General features: G+C 37.4%; 1 protein-coding gene across 1 annotated transcript; it reads left to right on the top strand.

Moving 5' to 3' along the window:
- Nucleotides 1–30: 30 nt before the first annotated feature.
- Nucleotides 31–24,282, top strand: LOC134821233 (ankyrin repeat domain-containing protein 13D-like). The gene is made up of 14 exons (XM_063831932.1): nucleotides 31–156; nucleotides 4,683–4,790; nucleotides 4,958–5,056; nucleotides 12,431–12,537; nucleotides 13,103–13,272; nucleotides 13,964–14,133; nucleotides 14,250–14,325; nucleotides 15,122–15,297; nucleotides 15,411–15,569; nucleotides 16,923–17,062; nucleotides 21,106–21,248; nucleotides 22,895–23,025; nucleotides 23,124–23,288; nucleotides 23,592–24,282. Exons 1-14 carry the CDS (start codon nucleotides 67–69, stop codon nucleotides 23,676–23,678), a joined length of 1,821 nt encoding a protein of 606 aa, XP_063688002.1. The 5' UTR covers nucleotides 31–66; the 3' UTR covers nucleotides 23,679–24,282.
- The last annotated feature ends 250 nt before the right edge of the window (nucleotides 24,283–24,532 follow it).

The following is a 24,532-nucleotide window of genomic DNA, read 5'->3' on the forward strand; positions in this document are numbered from 1 at the left end:
ATTAATAAAAAAGTTTAAAATTATTTTGTTACCTAACCAAATCTCCTCTATTGAAGAATGTAAAGTATGATGAATAAAACTCAGATTAAAGAGCGGATTAGGGATTTGAAAGATCAGTATCCTCTCCATGTTACTATCTTTGAGAATGACCCTCAGGTAATATACTCTCCATGTTATTATCTTTGAGAATGACCCTCAGGTAATATCCTCTCCATGTTATCATCTTTGAGAATGACCCTCAGGTAATATCCTCTCCATGTTATCATCTTTGAGAATGACCCTCAGGTAATATACTCTCCATGTTATCATCTTTGAGAATGACCCTCAGGTAATATACTCTCCATGTTACTATCTTTGAGAATGACCCTCAGGTAATATACTCTCCATGTTATCATCTTTGAGAATGACCCTCAGGTAATATCCTCTCCATGTTATCATCTTTGAGAATGACCCTCAGGTAATATCCTCTCCATGTTATCATCTTTGAGAATGACCCTCAGGTAATATACTCTCCATGTTATCATCTTTGAGAATGACCCTCAGGTAATATCCTCTCCATGTTATTATCTTTGAGAATGACCCTCAGGTAATATCCTCTCCATGTTACTATCTTTGAGAATGACCCTCAGGTAATATTCTCCTCTCAATGTTATCATCTTTGAGAATGACCCTCAGGTAATATACTCTCCATGTTACTATCTTTGAGAATGACCCTCAGGTAATATCCTCTCCATGTTATCATCTTTGAGAATGACCCTCAGGTAATATCCTCTCCATGTTACTATCTTTGAGAATGACCCTCAGGTAATATCCTCTCCATGTTACTATCTTTGAGAATGACCCTCAGGTAATATCCTCTCCATGTTACTATCTTTGAGAATGACCCTCAGGTAATATACTCTTCATGTTATCATCTTTGAGAATGACCCTCAGGTAATATCCTCTCCATGTTATTATCTTTGAGAATGACCCTCAGGTAATATCCTCTCCATGTTATCATCTTTGAGAATGACCCTCAGGTAATATCCTCTCCATGTTACTATCTTTGAGAATGACTTTCAGGTAATATACTCTCCATGTTATCATCTTTGAGAATGACCCTCAGGTAATATCCTCTCCATGTTATTATCTTTGAGAATGACCCTCAGGTAATATCCTCTCCATGTTACTATCTTTGAGAATGACCCTCAGGTAATATTCTTCTCTCAATGTTATCATCTTTGAGAATGACCCTCAGGTAATATACTCTCCATGTTACTATCTTTGAGAATGACCCTCAGGTAATATCCTCTCCATGTTACTATCTTTGAGAATGACCCTCAGGTAATATCCTCTCCATGTTATTATCTTTGAGAATGACCCTCAGGTAATATACTCTCCATGTTATTATCTTTGAGAATGACCCTCAGGTAATATACTCTCCATGTTATCATCTTTGAGAATGACCCTCAGGTAATATCCTCTCCATGTTATCATCTTTGAGAATGACCCTCAGGTAATATACTCTCCATGTTATTATCTTTGAGAATGACCCTCAGGTAATATACTCTCCATGTTATCATCTTTGAGAATGACCCTCAGGTAATATCCTCTCCATGTTACTATCTTTGAGAATGACCCTCAGGTAATATACTCCTCTCAATGTTATCATCTTTGAGAATGACCCTCAGGTAATATCCTCTCAATGTTATTATCTTTGAGAATGACCCTCAGGTAATATTTGAACACTTTGATGATAGAGGTGTTCTTTCGAGAATTTAAAATGTTTTTGTCTTTTAATACTACTTGGGGGGATGGGGGCGGCGTGGGGGTGACACATCCACCAATGTTTGGTGGATGGTGGAATCATAGCTAGAATGAAAGGTAAATATTAAAACGAATTATCTCTAGCACTTAGCAACACCCCGGAGGAGTTTATAACACAAAACGCCGGCACGCTTAAGGTTATATATATTATAATAACCCCTCGTGCTAAAGCACGTCGGCGTCATTTTCATAATAAGAGTTGATAAATCCAGATTTTTGAAAAATTTTTGGAGCATGGGACAAAATTGTGACATGCATTTATTTGCCCTAATAAGCTCTAAATAGTGCCAAAAATAATTGTAAATCATGGATATAGCTACAAGCTAGGTCTAGACTCTAGAGGCCATCGAAAGTAGCATAACATTACCCATACCAGGTTCATGGAATGAATGAAAATGAACGAAAATGAACAAAAATGAATAATCTCCTAAAAGTGCTAAGAACGGTTCAAAATTGGTCGGAAAGAGTTTATATTGGTCCTAGGACCACTCAAACTAAGTTTGGGAATCACTGCATGTCTAGAACCAATGTTCCAAAATGTTCCAATTTTGTCCCAATAATCCTTCTGAGTATCCAGTTTTTTGGAACATCGAAGTATTGGCTGTATCTGAGTACTGGGAAGCCTCAACTCGGATTTATATTTTGGTCTTAATAATAACCAATATTTTGACACAAATTTGGACATCACTACTCACTAGCCGTATTTGTGCTGGGTATTAGAAAGGCTAGCAGGAAATTCTACGATCATTATTGTTTTATTTATTGTTTTATTTAAACTAGCAGGAACCCGTCTAACCCTAAAATGGTGTCAAGACTCAAGAGACTAAAACAATTATTACCTATTTAATTCGCGTTTTTGACACCACTTGGGGTACCAAATTTTGGGCTCTAAAACTCCTATTTCTTGGCCAATTTTTTTTTTCATGCTGATTTGGAGGCCATCAAAGCATTTGACCCAGTCAAAAAAGTTTCAGTTGTATATCTTTTACAGTTTTGCAGAAATTCGCGTTAAAGTTGATGCCGTGGTGTCAGTAAAATGGCACGAATAAATATATATATATCGTCTCGCTTTATACAGGGTGGCCCATGAAAGTCTACCCATCCTTATCTCTTAAAATTGTTACAGGTCGCTGAGATCTTGCTAATTATTTGTAAAACAAAAAGTGGCATAACTTATGTTCTGATAAATATTTTTGCTTCTAAATTTCACAGAATGTTAATAACAAGTAGCTAAACCTTTGTGGCAAGTTTTGTGTGATTGCGAGCTTCACTGAGCTTTTTTGACCAATTTAGCCCCTGAGCGAGCTAGCTTGAATTTCTCACCCAGAACTGTTAACATTGGTTAATAGAAACCACACAAAAAATCCTGGGTAAAAAAATCAAAAAACCAGCGATTTATTCACGTTTTACCAATTCTATTCACCACGAACCATCGCACATTCCATTCTCTCTATATTTTAACTGATAAGGACTATCACAGATGATCCGCCCTGCTTGTTTATATCGTTCTTCTCACATGGAATGTGCGATGAATAGAATTGGTAAAACATAAATAAATCGCTGGTTTTTTAATTTTTTTACCCAGGATTTTTTGTGGTTCCTATTAACCAATGTAAACATTTCTGGGTGAGAAATTGAAGCTAGCACGCTCAGGAGCTAACTTTGTCAGACAAGCTCAGACTCACACAAAACTTAGCACGAAGTAGTGTCTAATTATGATTGACATTCTCTAAAAATTTGAATCAAAAATATTAATCAGAACGTAAGTTATGGCGCTTTTCCATTCTGAAATAAAATAATTAGTGAGATCTCAGCGAGCTGTTACAATTTTAAGAGATAAGGACGGGTAGACTTTTGAGGCCCATCCTGTATAATAAAAAAATCCGTTATACAACAAAAATGGTTACAAAAATCAAAATTGGAACCACCCTCACATCGGTTCTAGACATGCAGTGATTCCCAAACTTGGTTTGAGTGGTCCTAGGACCAATATAAACACTTTCCGACCAATTTTAAACCATTCTGAGCACTTTGAGGAGAATGTTCATTTTCGTTCATTTCTGGTCATTCTATGGGTAATTTTATACGACTTTTGATGAGTCCTAGGCCTAGCTTATGGCTATATCCATCTTGGAAAACCGAATTAAGCCTTTCCAGCACTCAAATACGGCCAATACTGCGATGTCCCCACGTTCCAAATTTATGGATTCATCTACTGCATAATAATACCTCGTGCTTCACACTCGAAATTATTATCAATGTTTCCACAATCTCAACTACTCTGAAACCAAGATGAAACCATTGCCCCAGGCCCTTTCTGCTCATACTAGACCCACCAAACTATCCAGGGACATTTCGATTCCGATCGGTTTCAGCTCAGTCTAGGGGTATTCTGAGACAATGTTCATTATTTGTCCATTTCATTCATTCAGGAGAATATTTCACAGGAGGCTGAAAATGTTGGTACACATACCAATTGCCACTGTATCATGCCAGAGCAAATCCAACTCAGTTCACGGACATTTACAGCCAAAAAACGTGTATCAGAAGGTGTCTCAAATGTTTCCAAAATTTCGGATCTATTTTATGCACAAAAAATCAAATAATAATAAATGAAAATAAATATCAACAGAATATGAGAATAACATACTCAAACTGATACTGTAGACTGCAGGCGCGGTTAATGTGCTGCGCCAAAAGACAAATTTGTAGACTTTTAACCAACCGATATGCGACAAAACTCGCGGATTTTATAAAAATCTGAACATGCCCAAGTCTAAACATTTTAAGGTTAAAGTTAGATATATAGTTAGATAAACTATATATAGTTTATATATAAATAAATAGTTCCTTTTTATCTGATAATAAATAACCAGGAGTTAAGACGAGTTTTAGATGAAGAGGGAGATATAGAATGTAAAGACCCGAATGGTCTAACACCTTTACAACTGTGCTCCATCGTTGGGAATACCGCACTAGCTGAGGTACAGTAATTTCAGTTCTCATTGAAATAAGTACACGTACATTAAGTTTATTTAGTCACTTCATATTTTACTTTTTAAGACATTTAAAAAATTGTCCTTGTCACCCAATCAGTGAACACTGAATACCTTATAATAATATAATGAAAAGTTTTACTGTGAAAATGTAGGTACTGCTGGACCATGGCGCAAATCCTGATCTGGAGACTGCAGAGGGCTGGTCGATAGTACAAGAATGTGTAGCGTCCGGTAACCTCTCCCTAGCCCAGGTGCTGAATATCTTACTAGTGGTAGAGATACCTCACTGGCAATATATCTTACTAGTGGTACAGATACCTCACTGCAATATATCTTACTAGTGGTAGAGATACCTCACTGGCAATATATCTTACTAGTGGTAGAGATACTGCACTGGCAATATATCTTACTAGTGGTACAGATACCTCACTGGCAATATATCTTACTAGTGGTACAGATACCTCACTGGTAATATATCTTACTAGTGGTAGAGATACCTCACTGGTAATATATCTTACTAGTGGTAGAGATACCTCACTGGCAATATATCTTACTAGTGGTAGAGATACCTCACTGCAATATATCTTACTAGTGGTAGAGATACCTCACTGGTAATATATCTTACTAGTGGTAGAGATACCTCACTGCAATATATCTTACTAGTGGTAGAGATACCTCACTGGTAATATATCTTACTAGTGGTAGAGATACCTCACTGGTAATATATCTTACTAGTGGTAGAGATACCTCACTGGCAATATATCTTACTAGTGGTACAGATACCTCACTGGTAATATATCTTACTAGTGGTAGAGATACCTCACTGGCAATATATCTTACTAGTGGTAGAGATACCTCACTGGCAATATATCTTACTAGTGGTAGAGATACCTCACTGGCAATATATCTTACTAGTGGTAGAGATACCTCACTGGTAATATATCTTACTAGTGGTAGAGATACCTCACTGCAATATATCTTACTAGTGGTAGAGATACCTCACTGGTAATATATCTTACTAGTGGTAGAGATACCTCACTGGTAATATATCTTACTAGTGGTAGATATACCTCACTGGCAATATATCTTACTAGTGGTACAGATACCTCACTGGTAATATATCTTACTAGTGGTAGATATACCTCACTGGCAATATATCTTACTAGTGGTAGAGATACCTCACTGGCAATATTCTTCTAGTGGTAGAGAACTATGGTTAACTTAGTAGGTGAAATGTTGGACACATACTATGGGTCGATACATCCAGAGCAAATCAACTCAGTGTCACGGAACATTTACAGCCAAAATCGTGTATCAGTAGGGATCTCAAATGTTTCCAAAATTTCGGATCTATTTTAGTACAAAAAATCCAAAAATAATAAATGAAATAAATATAACAGAGTAGAGAATAACATACTCAACTGGAATACTGTAGACTGCAGGCTGGGTTAAGTCTGCGCCAAAAGACAAATTCTGTAACTTTTACCACGATAGCCAAATACTCGCGGATTTTATATAAACTGAACATGCCCAAGTCTAAATATTTAAGTTAAAGTTAGAATAAGTAGATAACACTAATATAGTTTTACTATGAAGAATATTCCTTTTTATCTGAACAAATATAGATTTACTAGTGGTAGATATCCTCATGCCAAAAACTACTAGTGGGAGATACCTCACTGGCATATATCTTACTAGGCATAAGATACCTCCTGGAATATATCTTACTAGTGTACAGATACCTCACTACAAGTATATCTTAATATCTTACTAGTGGTAGAGATACCTCACTGGCAATATATCTTACTAGTGGTAGAGATACCTCACTGGCAATATATCTTACTAGTGGTAGAGATACCTCACTGGCAATATATCTTACTAGTGGTAGAGATACCTCACTGGCAATATATCTTACTAGTGGTAGAGATACCTCACTGGCAATATATCTTACTAGTGGTAGAGATACCTCACTGGCAATATATCTTACTAGTGGTAGAGATACCTCACTGGCAATATATCTTACTAGTGGTAGAGATACCTCACTGGCAATATATCTTACTAGTGGTAGAGATACCTCACTGGCAATATATCTTACTAGTGGTAGAGATACCTCACTGGCAATATATCTTACTAGTGGTAGAGATACCTCACTGGCAATATATCTTACTAGTGGTAGAGATACCTCACTGGCAATATATCTTACTAGTGGTAGAGATACCTCACTGGCAATATATCTTACTAGTGGTAGAGATACCTCACTGGCAATATATCTTACTAGTGGTAGAGATACCTCACTGGCAATATATCTTACTAGTGGTAGAGATACCTCACTGGCAATATATCTTACTAGTGGTAGAGATACCTCACTGGCAATATATCTTACTAGTGGTAGAGATACCTCACTGGCAATATATCTTACTAGTGGTAGAGATACCTCACTGGCAATATATCTTACTAGTGGTAGAGATACCTCACTGGCAATATATCTTACTAGTGGTAGAGATACCTCACTGGCAATATATCTTACTAGTGGTAGAGATACCTCACTGGCAATATATCTTACTAGTGGTAGAGATACCTCACTGGCAATATATCTTACTAGTGGTAGAGATACCTCACTGGCAATATATCTTACTAGTGGTAGAGATACCTCACTGGCAATATATCTTACTAGTGGTAGAGATACCTCACTGGCAATATATCTTACTAGTGGTAGAGATACCTCACTGGCAATATATCTTACTAGTGGTAGAGATACCTCACTGGCAATATATCTTACTAGTGGTAGAGATACCTCACTGGCAATATATCTTACTAGTGGTAGAGATACCTCACTGGCAATATATCTTACTAGTGGTAGAGATACCTCACTGGCAATATATCTTACTAGTGGTAGAGATACCTCACTGGCAATATATCTTACTAGTGGTAGAGATACCTCACTGGCAATATATCTTACTAGTGGTAGAGATACCTCACTGGCAATATATCTTACTAGTGGTAGAGATACCTCACTGGCAATATATCTTACTAGTGGTAGAGATACCTCACTGGCAATATATCTTACTAGTGGTAGAGATACCTCACTGGCAATATATCTTACTAGTGGTAGAGATACCTCACTGGCAATATATCTTACTAGTGGTAGAGATACCTCACTGGCAATATATCTTACTAGTGGTAGAGATACCTCACTGGCAATATATCTTACTAGTGGTAGAGATACCTCACTGGCAATATATCTTACTAGTGGTAGAGATACCTCACTGGCAATATATCTTACTAGTGGTAGAGATACCTCACTGGCAATATATCTTACTAGTGGTAGAGATACCTCACTGGCAATATATCTTACTAGTGGTAGAGATACCTCACTGGCAATATATCTTACTAGTGGTAGAGATACCTCACTGGCAATATATCTTACTAGTGGTAGAGATACCTCACTGGCAATATATCTTACTAGTGGTAGAGATACCTCACTGGCAATATATCTTACTAGTGGTAGAGATACCTCACTGGCAATATATCTTACTAGTGGTAGAGATACCTCACTGGCAATATATCTTACTAGTGGTAGAGATACCTCACTGGCAATATATCTTACTAGTGGTAGAGATACCTCACTGGCAATATATCTTACTAGTGGTAGAGATACCTCACTGGCAATATATCTTACTAGTGGTAGAGATACCTCACTGGCAATATATCTTACTAGTGGTAGAGATACCTCACTGGCAATATATCTTACTAGTGGTAGAGATACCTCACTGGCAATATATCTTACTAGTGGTAGAGATACCTCACTGGCAATATATCTTACTAGTGGTAGAGATACCTCACTGGTAATATATCTTACTAGTGGTAGAGATACCTCACTGGCAATATATCTTACTAGTGGTAGAGATACCTCACTGGCAATATATCTTACTAGTGGTACAGATACCTCACTGGCAATATATCTTACTAGTGGTAGAGATACCTCACTGGCAATATATCTTACTAGTGGTAGAGATACCTCACTGGCAATATATCTTACTAGTGGTAGAGATACCTCACTGGCAATATATCTTACTAGTGGTAGAGATACCTCACTGGCAATATATCTTACTAGTGGTAGAGATACCTCACTGGCAATATATCTTACTAGTGGTAGAGATACCTCACTGGCAATATATCTTACTAGTGGTAGAGATACCTCACTGGCAATATATCTTACTAGTGGTAGAGATACCTCACTGGCAATATATCTTACTAGTGGTAGAGATACCTCACTGGCAATATATCTTACTAGTGGTAGAGATACCTCACTGGCAATATATCTTACTAGTGGTAGAGATACCTCACTGGCAATATATCTTACTAGTGGTAGAGATACCTCACTGGCAATATATCTTACTAGTGGTAGAGATACCTCACTGGCAATATATCTTACTAGTGGTAGAGATACCTCACTGGCAATATATCTTACTAGTGGTAGAGATACCTCACTGGCAATATATCTTACTAGTGGTAGAGATACCTCACTGGCAATATATCTTACTAGTGGTAGAGATACCTCACTGGCAATATATCTTACTAGTGGTAGAGATACCTCACTGGCAATATATCTTACTAGTGGTAGAGATACCTCACTGGCAATATATCTTACTAGTGGTAGAGATACCTCACTGGCAATATATCTTACTAGTGGTAGAGATACCTCACTGGCAATATATCTTACTAGTGGTAGAGATACCTCACTGGCAATATATCTTACTAGTGGTAGAGATACCTCACTGGCAATATATCTTACTAGTGGTAGAGATACCTCACTGGCAATATATCTTACTAGTGGTAGAGATACCTCACTGGCAATATATCTTACTAGTGGTAGAGATACCTCACTGGTAATATATCTTACTAGTGGTAGAGATACCTCACTGGCAATATATCTTACTAGTGGTAGAGATACCTCACTGGCAATATATCTTACTAGTGGTAGAGATACCTCACTGGCAATATATCTTACTAGTGGTAGAGATACCTCACTGGCAATATATCTTACTAGTGGTAGAGATACCTCACTGGCAATATATCTTACTAGTGGTAGAGATACCTCACTGGCAATATATCTTACTAGTGGTACAGATACCTCACTGGCAATATATCTTACTAGTGGTAGAGATACCTCACTGGCAATATATCTTACTAGTGGTAGAGATACCTCACTGGCAATATATCTTACTAGTGGTAGAGATACCTCACTGGCAATATATCTTACTAGTGGTAGAGATACCTCACTGGCAATATATCTTACTAGTGGTAGAGATACCTCACTGGCAATATATCTTACTAGTGGTAGAGATACCTCACTGGCAATATATCTTACTAGTGGTAGAGATACCTCACTGGCAATATATCTTACTAGTGGTAGAGATACCTCACTGGCAATATATCTTACTAGTGGTAGAGATACCTCACTGGCAATATATCTTACTAGTGGTAGAGATACCTCACTGGCAATATATCTTACTAGTGGTAGAGATACCTCACTGGCAATATATCTTACTAGTGGTACAGATACCTCACTGGCAATATATCTTACTAGTGGTAGAGATACCTCACTGGCAATATATCTTACTAGTGGTAGAGATACCTCACTGGCAATATATCTTACTAGTGGTAGAGATACCTCACTGGCAATATATCTTACTAGTGGTAGAGATACCTCACTGGCAATATATCTTACTAGTGGTAGAGATACCTCACTGGCAATATATCTTACTAGTGGTAGAGATACCTCACTGGCAATATATCTTACTAGTGGTAGAGATACCTCACTGGCAATATATCTTACTAGTGGTAGAGATACCTCACTGGCAATATATCTTACTAGTGGTAGAGATACCTCACTGGTAATATATCTTACTAGTGGTAGAGATACCTCACTGGCAATATATCTTACTAGTGGTAGAGATACCTCACTGGCAATATATCTTACTAGTGGTAGAGATACCTCACTGGCAATATATCTTACTAGTGGTAGAGATACCTCACTGGCAATATATCTTACTAGTGGTAGAGATACCTCACTGGCAATATATCTTACTAGTGGTACAGATACCTCACTGGCAATATATCTTACTAGTGGTACAGATACCTCACTGGCAATATATCTTACTAGTGGTAGAGATACCTCACTGGCAATATATCTTACTAGTGGTACAGATACCTCACTAGCAATATATCTTACTAGTGGTAGAGATACCTCACTGGCAATATATCTTACTAGTGGTAGAGATACCTCACTGGCAATATATCTTACTAGTGGTAGAGATACCTCACTGCAATATATCTTACTAGTGGTAGAGATACCTCACTGGTAATATATCTTACTAGTGGTAGAGATACCTCACTGGCAATATATCTTACTAGTGGTAGAGATACCTCACTGCAATATATCTTACTAGTGGTAGAGATACCTCACTGGTAATATATCTTACTAGTGGTACAGATACCTCACTGCAATATATCTTACTAGTGGTAGAGATACCTCACTGGCAATATATCTTACTAGTGGTACAGATACCTCACTCGCAATATATCTTACTAGTGGTAGAGATACCTCACTGGCAATATATCTTACTAGTGGTAGAGATACCTCACTGGTAATATATCTTACTAGTGGTAGAGATACCTCACTGGTAATATATCTTACTAGTTGTAGAGATACCTCACTAGCAATATATCTTACTAGTATAGTGGTAGAGATACCTCACTGCAATATATCTTACTAGTGGTAGAGATACCTCACTGGTAATATATCTTACTAGTGGTAGAGATACCTCACTGGCAATATATCTTACTAGTGGTAGAGATACCTCACTGGCAATATATCTTACTAGTGGTAGAGATACCTCACTGGCAATATATCTTACTAGTGGTAGAGATACCTCACTGGCAATATATCTTACTAGTGGTAGAGATACCTCACTGGTAATATATCTTACTAGTGGTAGAGATACCTCACTGGCAATATATCTTACTAGTGGTACAGATACCTCACTGGCAATATATCTTACTAGTGGTACAGATACCTCACTGGCAATATATCTTACTAGTGGTAGAGATACCTCACTGGCAATATATCTTACTAGTGGTAGAGATACCTCACTGGCAATATATCTTACTAGTGGTACAGATACCTCACTGGCAATATATCTTACTAGTGGTAGAGATACTGGCAATATATCTTACTAGTGGTAGAGATACCTCACTGGCAATATATCTTACTAGTGGTAGAGATACTGGCAATATATCTTACTAGTGGTAGAGATACCTCACTGCAATATATCTTACTAGTGGTAGAGATACTGGCAATATATCTTACTAGTGGTAGAGATGCCTCACTGGCAATATATCTTACTAGTGGTAGAGATACCTCACTGCAATATATCTTACTAGTGGTAGAGATACTGGCAATATATCTTACTAGTGGTAGAGATACCGCACTGGCAATATATCTTACTAGTGGTAGAGATACCTCACTGGCAATATATCTTACTCATTCTTATTTACTGTTTCGAATACATATAGCTGTTTCCTTGTTTTAGCAAATTATTACAATCTGAAATTAAATTCAGTTAGTGTTGGACGCCAGAGAAATTCGGCGAGCAGAAAAAAGAGCAGCCCTTGTGAACGATTTGCTGACAAAGCTTAGCAATGCTCCTGATTTCTATTGTGAGATGAAGTAAGAGGTTTTCAGGACTCTTAACGTAACACTTCGACAATAACCACACATTGAAAGTTGATAAAGTAAAGTAATGATGTTGTTTTGATAAGGAACGGTTTATTTCCTTACCCTTGCTGAAGCCAAAAAGATCGTAGGTATTAAGGAGTCGAGTTTTGATTTATGTAATCATTACATCGATATTCGGCATGCCGAATATCTTGATTCCTTTGTAATATTCAACATTGTAAAAATTAACATGCTTCTAAGAACTCAACATGTATTGACAAGTTCAGTTTGAGATCATGTAACGCATTAAGACTGCATCACATCCTATAAATTCTAGCTGCACGTAAAGTGCACGTCATTTAATTACAGTGCATTTTATATTGCAGGTTTCAAAAAGGAAAAATTTTACTCGAATTCAGGAATATGGTAGTCAAACATGTTCATCGGGGGAAGAGTATTTTTAGCGGCCACAGCCAATCAACATTAAATTGCTTATACTCGTGTTTGAGAAAATGTTAAAAACTGTAATTGCAATAGACCATTAAATCCTCTCTAAATTCTACTTTTTATTCCTTAGATGGGACTTTACAAGTTGGGTGCCTCTAGTAGCAAGAATGTGTCCTAGTGATACCTACAGAATTTACAAAAGTGGACCCGCTGTGAGGATAGACTCCACTTTAACTGGATACGATCAGACTAATTGGAAAAGAGGAAATATAACCTTCATGTTTCTTGCTAATGAATCGGGTATGATCAGATTTCAGAAACCTTTACTTTGACTATCGCGACAATCAACATAGAAATATGTTGTTCGACTCCAACATTTTACGGAACAGTGCAAGTGGAAGGTTCAAATAAAAATTGAGGACACGGTGTTACTTTCAGTAATCTAGAATTGAGGACACGGTGTTACTTTCAGTAATCTAGAATTGAGGACACGGTGTTACTTTCAGTAATCTAGAATTGAGGACACGGTGTTACATTTAGTAATATATAATTGAGGACACGGTGTTACATTTAGTAATATATATTTGAGGACACGGTGTTACATTTAGTAATATATAATTGAGGACACGGTGTTACATTTAGTAATATATAATTGAGGATACGGTGTTACATTTAGTAATATATAATTGAGGACACGGTGTTACATTTAGTAATATATAATTGAGGACACGGTGTTACATTTAGTAATATATAATTGAGGACACGGTGTTACATTTAGTAATATATAATTGAGGACACGGTGTTACATTTAGTAATATATAATTGAGGACACGGTGTTACATTTAGTAATATATAATTGAGGACACGGTGTTACTTTCAGTAATCTAGAATTGAGGACACGGTGTTATGTTTAACAATCTAAAAGGCCAACTTTATATCACAACACTACAGAAAGATCGTATAAACCTCTATTTTTCTATCCTGGATGCAGGCTGTGAGATATACGACATTAACCACGATGCTCGCACGATAAGTTTAGACAGAATAGACATGACACACCCGGGCGATTCGTTTGATTCGCAGTCCCTTTCAAGCAGGCTATCTTCCCCGCTCACTTCTACCAGGATAAAAACAGACAATGTACAGTTCTGGAGGGAGAAGGTTTTTACTTGATGATTATTTCTTCGCAATGTTCTCAACTTTAAGCCTTACTGAATACTGATACCGCTTGTAAAGTATAAAGATATAATATGAATATGACTTGTAATACGTTTCAGGCAGGACTAATAGGGTTTCGTACAGATAAAACTGAGGAGATTTCTGGCTATGAATGTTCTGTACACAGCACCTCCGGTTAGCTATTAGCTAATATAGAATTGTCATATTATTTAAATTTATTGTAGTTTTAGTGATGAAATGGCGCCATTACTCCCAAATGTTTCTTGTGTATTTTTATTTGGCCCCTTTACGGTTACAGCTGACTGGCCGTACAACCTGAGTCTCCGAATCCTGCAAATAGCAGATAACCCTGGTAACCAGATAACCCTGGTAACCAGATAACCCTGGTAAACAGATAACCCTGGTAACCAGATAACCCTGGTAACCAGATAACCCTGGTAACCAGATAACCCTGGTAACCAGATAACCCTGGTAACCAGATAACCCTGGTAACCAGATAACCCTGGTAACCAGATAACCCTGGTAACCAGATAACCCTGGTAACCAGATAACCCTGGTAACCAGATAACCCTGGTAACCAGATAACCCTGGTAACCAGATAACCCTGGTAACCAGATAACCCTGGTAACCAGATAACCCTGGTAACCAGATAACCCTGGTAACCAGATAACCCTGGTAACCAGATAACCCTGGTAACCAGATAACCCTGGTAACCAGATAACCCTGGTAACCAGATAACCCTGGTAACCAGATAACCCTGGTAACCAGATAACCCTGGTAACCAGATAACCCTGGTAACCAGATAACCCTGGTAACCAGATAACCCTGGTAACCAGATAACCCTGGTAACCAGATAACCCTGGTAACCAGATAACCCTGGTAACCAGTCACCAGATAACCCTGGTAACCAGATAACCCTGGTAACCAGATAACCCTGGTAACCAGATAACCTGATAACCCTGGTCCACAGGTATAGAGATAGTAACAAGAGAAAGGGTGGAACATCTGACGACGGAACAGCGAGTAGTGATAGCGAGTAACACTAGCATGTTCGAGTCCCTGCTGAGTGGCTCTGTAGTGTCTCATAGTGAGGAGCCTGCAGCTAGTAATGGTGGTCCTGTGGATATGCCATTGGTGGTAGATGAGGTTAGTTCTTAACCTTGCCAGTGTCATCTGGTGACATACTACATATTATCATATAAAATACTACTAATTTATGCGAAATCTATTTCCATTTTACGACTCTTTAATTCACCTAGACCGAGTTTAATTACGAGGATGAGATGGACCAGAAAATATTGGATTATTTCGAACAAAACACGAGTAAAGTGAGGATCCGACCAAAGGAACAGACGGACAAAGTTCAGAAATTTAAAGCCAGGGTCTGGCTGAGTAACAACCACCCTCTCTCTCTGCAGGTCAGTGTTTAATAATCCTCCCCACACATGTTTAAAGGAAACACAAACTACACATACTTCATGTTTAAAGGATACACAAACTACACATACTACATGTTTAAAGGATACACAAACTACACATACTACATGTTTAAAGGACCAACACCTGTTTAAAGGAAACACAAACTAACATACTTCATGGTATAAAGGATACACAAACTACACATACTACATTGTTTAAAGGATCACACAAACCATTTTTAGAATAAAAAAGTACAGGCATTACTAGTTTTATTGTGCTGTAAGGGGGGGGGGGGGGGGGGGGGGGGGGGGGGGTCATGAGCATTTTTGAGAGTTGCAACGAAAATGGTCAAATTCTCATCCTCAAAAATTATATCTGAGTATTTTTGAGAAAAGTTTCCAGGAGAGGCGAAAAACTCATACTCAACAAGAATTTCGCCGCGGTTACACCACGCACGATCAAATGTCTCTACAATGTAATTGTTTTACTTGTATTGCATCCCAGAGTGATGTTTGGTGCACGTGATAATTGTTTTTACTATTAGGCGTGCAGACCTTGAAAAACTCTGCGTGCACCTTAGGTGTCGATGTCGATCTGTATGTGGTTTGGTTGTACTTTGTAGGTCACATCATATTTTGCGCGGTTTGTTTCGTTATAACAATGCGCACATCATGTCACGTCATATTATTGCATAGTATGCCAACTTTATTGACTGTAATATGTCTCATCATCTGTCTCATCTTAGTTATTATTTGTATCTAACATTAACTAATACATTTTGATGCTTTCTCGACACATCTACAGCACCTGCACCATCTGCATCGCGATCGACTATCGAGGCTCGAGCCTTTTATTTGATATAAGATTCTTTAAAAGCTTGACGCAATCTTATTTGCTTCTTGAATGTAAATGTAAAGTAACATCTGTTTCCAACTAAGTATTCGCTTTTTACCATTCAGTGTCGAACTAATAAATAATCAGCCACGAGTTTATCAGCTGATATCATAATTTTATTTGTTTTGACTCGCTGAATCTTATCACTCGGTAATTCATTAAGCTTGTTTCATCAAAATAAAATGTATATTGATGATTGATCCGCTCAGATGACTAAATATTAATACGCTATATAGAATTTTGTCTTTAACGTAGGACCGTCGGGCCACCTCATATATCCAAACCCGATTACTTATTCCCTACGATCTTTTTGCCTTCGGTTTTATTTGTATACCGCTTAAGCCGTATAAGCGACGGTCAAAATGGTCAAATTCTAAGATTCAAAAAGTCTCAAAAATACTCCTGACCACCCCCCCCCCTGTAAACATTTCGGTGAATAATATTGTTGATGTGTTCAGGAACAACTGCTACCCATAGTCGAATTAATGAGTACCGGAAATGCTCACTTTTCAAAGCTGAAAGACTTTATCACCCTTCAACTTCCGGCCGGGTTCCCAGTTAACATCGAGATTCCGCTATACCACATGATAAATGCCAGGTTTGAGATTTTCCTATTGATATCGTAGACAAGGGTGAATACCTTTGTTAAATTGTATTTTTTTAGCAAAACATTTTTTCTGACTTTCGAAAATCTTTTGTGCAGAACATGGGGAATAACTTTCTCTTTTTCGGTTAACTGGATAAAAAGTACAAAATTAAGTTAGTTGAGGTTAATTGGCCCAAAACATGGAGATAACTAAATATAAGACTTACCTTAGCTTTAGTTCCCAAACATTTTTTTGACCAAAACTTTGCCCTCTCGCCCAAGTTTTTCCCACACAAATTAACCGTCGACCAAAAATTTTGCATTTCAATTTTTCTCTTTGTAGAGTAAATTTGTGGTTAAACCATCAAAATAATGTTTTGCCGAATTTCATTAGGAGTAATTTCACCCTGATATTTAGCTTGTGGGAGTTGGTCGAGTTTTCTTGTGATTGTGATTGTGTAACCCACATTCTCAAATATAAACTGTGCGACTACTCCTATCTTTTACTCTTTTACAGGATAACATTCTCAAATATAAACTGTGCGACTACTCCCATCTTTTACAGGATCACCCCTGCAGATTTCGTCCATTTCAGGTGCCGACAGCACCTTAAAAATTAAAAGCAAACTTAAATTTTTTCCCCTAAAATCGAGCGCTTTCTGCGCAAAAAATTGACCTCAACAGAAAAAATTAAACATGGCTTCAAATCCAAATTTGAACCAGAGATTTTTCACTTCCTCTCGATAAACTCAATTTTCAACCCAAAATAAAGTCTCAAAGGGGGAAATTACTCAGGTCAGGATTGTAGGCAATGATTATGCCAAACCATACATTTTTGTAAATTCATTAAACTTTCAATTTAGCCTAAAACACCCTATTTCGCAAAATTTTTCCCTAGCCCCCGCCAATGGGGTCCACCCCTGGACCCCGCTGGGGGCTGCGCCCCCAGACCCCTGCCACAGCTTGCAGCTTCCCTCGCCGACAGCCCCCCAAAAGAAAAATCCTGGCTACGTGCCTGAGCAAAATATAGGTTTAGGGCTTTTCAGATGATTTGGTTCCTCAACAGATACCGACGTACATAACGGTCAATATGTAGTTTAGGTTTACCTGGCCCGTAGGTTACGAATGTGCCCGAGGAGAAAAAAAAAGCAAACTTAAGAAGATTTCTCGGGAACTTAAAAGTTCACCTCAAAACGAAATCTGCACCTATGTACAGGATAACATTCTCAAATATAAACTGTGCGACTACTCCTATCTTTTACAGGATAACATTCTCCAATATAAACTGTGCGACTACTCCTATCTTTTACAGGATAACATTCTCAAATATAAACTGTGCGAGCGCGACTACTCCTATCTTTTACAGGATAACATTCTCCAATATAAACTGTGCGACTACTCCTATCTTTTACAGGATAACATTCTCAAATATAAACTGTGCGAGTACTCCTATCTTTTACAGGATAACATTCTCAAATATAAACTGTGCGACTACTCCTATCTTTTACAGGATAACATTCTCAAATATAAATTGTGCGACTACTCCTATCTTTTACAGGATAACATTCTCCAATATAAACTGTGCGACTACTCCTATCTTTTACAGGATAACATTCTCAAATATAAACTGTGCGACTACTCCTATCTTTTACAGGATAAAATTCTCAAATATAAACTGTGCGACTACTCCTATCTTTTACAGGATAACATTCTCCAATATAAACTGTGCGACTACTACTATCTTTCACAGGATAACATTCCCCAATATAAACTGTGCGAGTACTCCTATCTTTTACAGGATAACATTCTCCAATATAAACTGTGCGACTACTCCTATCTTTTACAGGATAACATTCTCAATTATAAACTGTGCGAGTACTCTATCTTTTACAGGATAACATTCTCAAATATAAACTGTGCGACTACTCCTATCTTTTACAGGATAACATTCTCCAATATAAACTGTGCGACTACTCCTATCTTTTACAGGATAACATTCTCCAATATAAACTGTGCGACTACTCCTATCTTTTACAGGATAACATTCTCAAATATAAACTGTGCGACTACTCCTATCTTTTACAGGATAACATTCTCCAATATAAACTGTGCGACTACTCCTATCTTTTACAGGATAACATTCTCCAATATAAACCGTGCGACTACTCCTATCTTTTACAGGATAACATTCTCCAGTATAAACTGTGCGACTACTCCTATCTTTTACAGGATAACATTCTCCAATATAAACTGTGCGACTACTCCTATCTTTTACAGGATAACATTCTCCAATATAAACCGTGCGACTACTCCTATCTTTTACAGGATAACATTCTCCAATATAAACCGTGCGACTACTCCTATCTTTTACAGGATAACATTCTCCAATATAAACTGTGCGACTACTCCTATCTTTTACAGGATAACATTCTCCAATATAAACTGTGCGACTTCTCCTATCTTTTACAGGATAACATTCTCAAATATAAACTGTGCGACTACTCCTATCTTTTACAGGATAACATTCTCCAATATAAACTGTGCGAGTACTCCTATCTTCTACAGGATAACATTCTCCAATATAAACTGTGCGACTACTCCTATCTGTTACAGGATAACATTGTCAAATATAAACTGTGTGACTACTCCTATCTTTTACAGGATAACATTCTCAAATATAAACTGTGCGACTACTCCTATCTTTTACAGGATAACATTCTCAAATATAAACTGTGCGACTACTCCTATTTTTTACAGGATAACATTTTCAAATATAAACTGTGCGACTACTCCTATCTTTTACAGGATAATATTCTCAAATATAAACTGTGCGACTACTCCTATCTTTTACAGGATAACATTCTCCATGATATAAACTGTGCGACTACTCCTATCTGTTACAGGATAACATTCTCAAATATAAACTGTGCGACTACTCCTATCTTTTACAGGATAACATTCTCCAATATAAACTGTGCGACTACTCCTATCTTTTACAGGATAATATTCTCCAATATAAACTGTGCGACTACTCCTATCTTTTACAGGATAATATTCTCCAATATAAACTGTGCGACTACTCCTATCTTTTACAGGATAACATTCTCCAATATAAACTGTGCGACTACTCCTATCTTTTACAGGATAACAATCTCAAATATAAACTGTGCGAGTACTCCTATCTTTTACAGGATAACATTCTCAAATATAAACTGTGCGACTACTCCTATCTTTTACAGGATAACATTCTCCAATATAAACTGTGCGACTACTCCTATCTTTTACAGGATAATATTCTCCAATATAAACTGTGCGACTACTCCTATCTTTTACAGGATAACATTCTCCAATATAAACTGTGCGACTACTCCTATCTTTTACAGGATAACAATCTCAAATATAAGCTGTGCGAGTACTCCTATCTTTTACAGGATAACATTCTCAAATATAAATTGTGCGACTACTCCTATCTTTTACAGGATAACATTCTCAAATATAAACTGTGCGAGTACTCCTATCTTTTACAGGATAACATTCTCAAATATAAACTGTGCGACTACTCCTATCTTTTACAGGATAACATTCTCCAATATAAACTGTGCGATTACTCCTATCTTTTACAGGATAACATTCTCAAATATAAACTGTGCGACTACTCCTATCTTTTACAGGATAACATTCTCCAATATAAACTGTGCGACTACTCCTATCTTTTACAGGATAATATTCTCCAATATAAACTGTGCGACTACTCCTATCTTTTACAGGATAACATTCTCCAATATAAACTGTGCGAGTACTCCTATCTTTTACAGGATAACATTCTCCAATATAAACTGTGCGAGTACTCCTATCTTTTACAGGATAACATTCTCAAATATAAATTGTGCGACTACTCCTATCTTTTACAGGATACCATTCTCAAATATAAACTGTGCGACTACTCCTATCTTTTACAGGATAACATTCTCCAATATAAACTGTGCGACTACTCCTATCTTTTACAGGATAACATTCTCAAATATAAACTGTGCGACTACTCCTATCTTTTACAGGATAACATTCTCCAATATAAACTGTGCGACTACTCCTATGGACGGGGTACTGTGTTTAGAGGGCCCGCAGGAGAACAGAGAGTGCACGTCTTGTGTAGTAGACGCTCACATATTCACCCCACCTGCTGACTACTTCCGGATAGGTTAGTGGGCTCGTTGTTATCGGGCCTTCTTGTCATTGCCGTTCACATGCTTTTGTATTTTTTCATACCGGTCAAAAGGCCATAAAAACATTTGACCCAGCCAAAAAGTATCAATAGTATATCTTTCACGGTTTTAGCGGTAAGTCTTATTATTAAATACAAGTTCTAAACAAGGGATAGTAACAAAACAACGCCCAAGTCGAATCTTTCCCTGAAACTAATAACTAAAATATATCAAAACTTCATTGTAATTTCTGCCGATATCTCTTATCATAAGCTAAATTACGAAGATAATACAGATCAAAAATATTATTCATAGAAAGATTTCTTTTTCATAAATCATGCAAAATCAGTGAAAATAAATTGCGTCTCCCACTCAAGAGGTTTTCAGCAAACGGAGGGTTGGGTCTTAGATAAGACATAAAGGCACGAAGGTGGTAAAGTGCGCCAGCCAAATAAAGGGTGAAAGGGTTTCCAGACAAACTAAACCTTGGAACGCACCTATCGTGACACCCCTGATACGGTAGACCTCACTTTAATCTTCAGTTTGGTACATGAGAGTAGATACCTTCCCAGTCGCATGTCGTCTTCACTACAACCAGCATCAGCAAGAAGTTATATCAAAACTGATCCCTTAATGGTATCGAATGCAGAAGAGATATCAATACCTATTTTGTGTAGAGACCAGCGATTCTCCTTCACAACTGAAACTAGGATCCGTTGTGTCCAAACAATATTTGCAAGCTATGGCCAGGCTTGTAAGCATTTTGCCAAGGTCCTGTGTACTGAGAAACTTGTCTTTGAATGCGTCTAAGGACTATCATGTTTAAAACTTTTACACTTTAAAAGACAAATAGGGCCCAGACTCTTGAAAGGTCCTCGTGGTTTACCAGGTTTTTGCAGTGTCTGGTCCTGTGTAGTGTTGCTCAAAATAGTTGCGTATAATGTCAGCTTTTGCTACCAGAAAATGTAACAATCTCTCTCCATTCTCGTTCCTTCTACCAACACCATGCCTACCTATATGCTGCTGTAAACAATTTTCTTCATCAACAAATGAACGCTTGCCAAACTTGAAGTCTGAAAACGGACAAAATAACATGACCCCCCCCCCCCCCCCCCTGGGCTGAGCGCCTCTTTTTCTCGTTGACATGGTCACGGACGGAATGACAACATACCCAAACCTACCTCCCCAAAATCCATATTTTTCTGCAAAAACGTCCATTTGTAACCTTTCACTAAACATTTTTGCAAAAATGGTGAACGGAAAAATTTAAGTACGTATGAAATGGCCGAATTGAAAAGTACGACTAGTCCGTGCTTCTCATTTTTAGGAAATGTGTCACTTCTACATAGTTGCAATGATGTCTTTATATGAAGATGTAACTATGTAATACCGAGCACAACTATTAGCTTGGTCTCACATTGGTGGTTACATTGGTTACATCTTCATGACAATAAAGTTAAACCATCTATATACTCTAGTAAAGAAAATGAATTTTTTTTTAATTAGTTTCAAAAGAGTCTTGTACTAGATGAGTTTTGGATTTCTGTCCCGACACGGTTCCGGCACTCTAGTTTCGGATTCAGTAACAAATTGGTTGTGGCCTATCCTTGGCATTGTGTATTAACGGTTTCTCCCCTAACAGAGGGAGGTAACGAGAGACTGCGCCAGCAGCAGCAGTACTTGACAGACGATCAGATGCTGCAATTTGCCATACAACAGAGCATGTTACCCGCTGGAGCTGCGGGGGAAGACGATGGAGAGGAAGAAGAGGAGGTTAGTCGAACACAAAATTAAGTTTTATAGCTAGGATCAACACGAGAATCTATGTTAATACTCCCCTACAACATTACTATAAGAAGACATATCCCCAGTTGACGTGGATGGAAGCACTGTCCACTGTTGCCGACAGAGAGAGGCCAGCAGCTACTGTTGCTGACAGAGAGAGGCCAGCAGCTACACAAGACACCGTACAGACAGCTGTTCACCAGATTCCTGTGGAGGACCAATTTGAGCGTGTTCTCAGGATGTCTTTACAGGTTAAGGAGCTGCTTTAACTTTGTTCTTAGAATCATATATTTCACAAGCTGCTTAAAAAGTATTACATATTACAGTAGAATAGAGCATTTCACAAAGCTGCATAACAAGTATTACATATTACACTAGAATAAAGCATTTCACAAAGCTGCATAACAAGTATTACATATTACAGTAGAATAAAGCATTTCACAAAGCTGCATAACAAGTATTACTTATTACGGTACAGTAGAAAAGTGCATTTCACAAAGCTGCATAACAAGTATTACCTATTACAGTAGAATAGAGCATTTCACCTATTGCAGGACGAGGAGAGAAGACAAGAGCAACTCAGATTTGAGGAGGAAGAGGAATTGGCTAGAATAATAGCACTATCACTGAACGATAAATGACAAATTACCATTTTAAAGAGGGATTTTTCAGAAGGTTAGAAATTCGGAATCATATTTTCAGAAGGAATATTATTTTATTATTTTGGTCGGACGATTACGGAATGGACATCAGAATCCTTTATTAGTAGTACTCTTCTTTTATTCTGCTGAATATTTATTTGGATATCTAGGTCGTGTATATATTAGTTATTGCTTTAACCAAGGGTTACATCTTGGTGACAGTACTGGTATTATTTTGTTTTTACAGTGTCAATTTTCATAAATCCAATCAGATTTTGATCTTGGTATATTATTGTTATTACAATATTACATACAATATTATTATTGTTAGCGACTCCTAGTCCTATAACAGAGAACCCCAAATATCATCCCATTTATTTTTGTTTTTGAAGATAGTATTTTTGCTTAACTGTTTACAAATTGCAAATAGACTGAGAAGATAAAGCTTAAATATATATGGCTCATCAATAGGGTTTAAAGATTTGAACTGTGCTGAGTGACTTTTCCAGATCAATTTTTTTTCTGTACGCTATCGAACCTTTTCTGTATTCTTGTACAATGATGTTGATTGTTTCAAATATTTAATTTTGTGTGTTTGTGCTTATTTTCGTTTTTTATTTTTCCAAGAACCGACTCTAATAGTAGAGCTGTAGAGGCTCTTTAGAGCTTATACTCTAACGCTCTCCTTTCCGTGTCCGACTCCTTGATTCTTGGTATGATTTGAAACTTTTACAAAATAGCAAGTATACAAATGTACAGCAATTCGAACAAACATATAAAATGGGCCGAAATGTATAAATGCTAAAAAGCGTGGGTCAGTGAAACAAGTACAGAGGACAACTTTCAAAACAGGA

Source organism: Bolinopsis microptera, chromosome 9 (genome assembly GCF_026151205.1).
Source record: "Bolinopsis microptera isolate Bmic1 chromosome 9, MBARI_Bmic_1.0, whole genome shotgun sequence".
Classification (NCBI taxonomy): domain Eukaryota; kingdom Metazoa; phylum Ctenophora; class Tentaculata; order Lobata; family Bolinopsidae; genus Bolinopsis; species Bolinopsis microptera.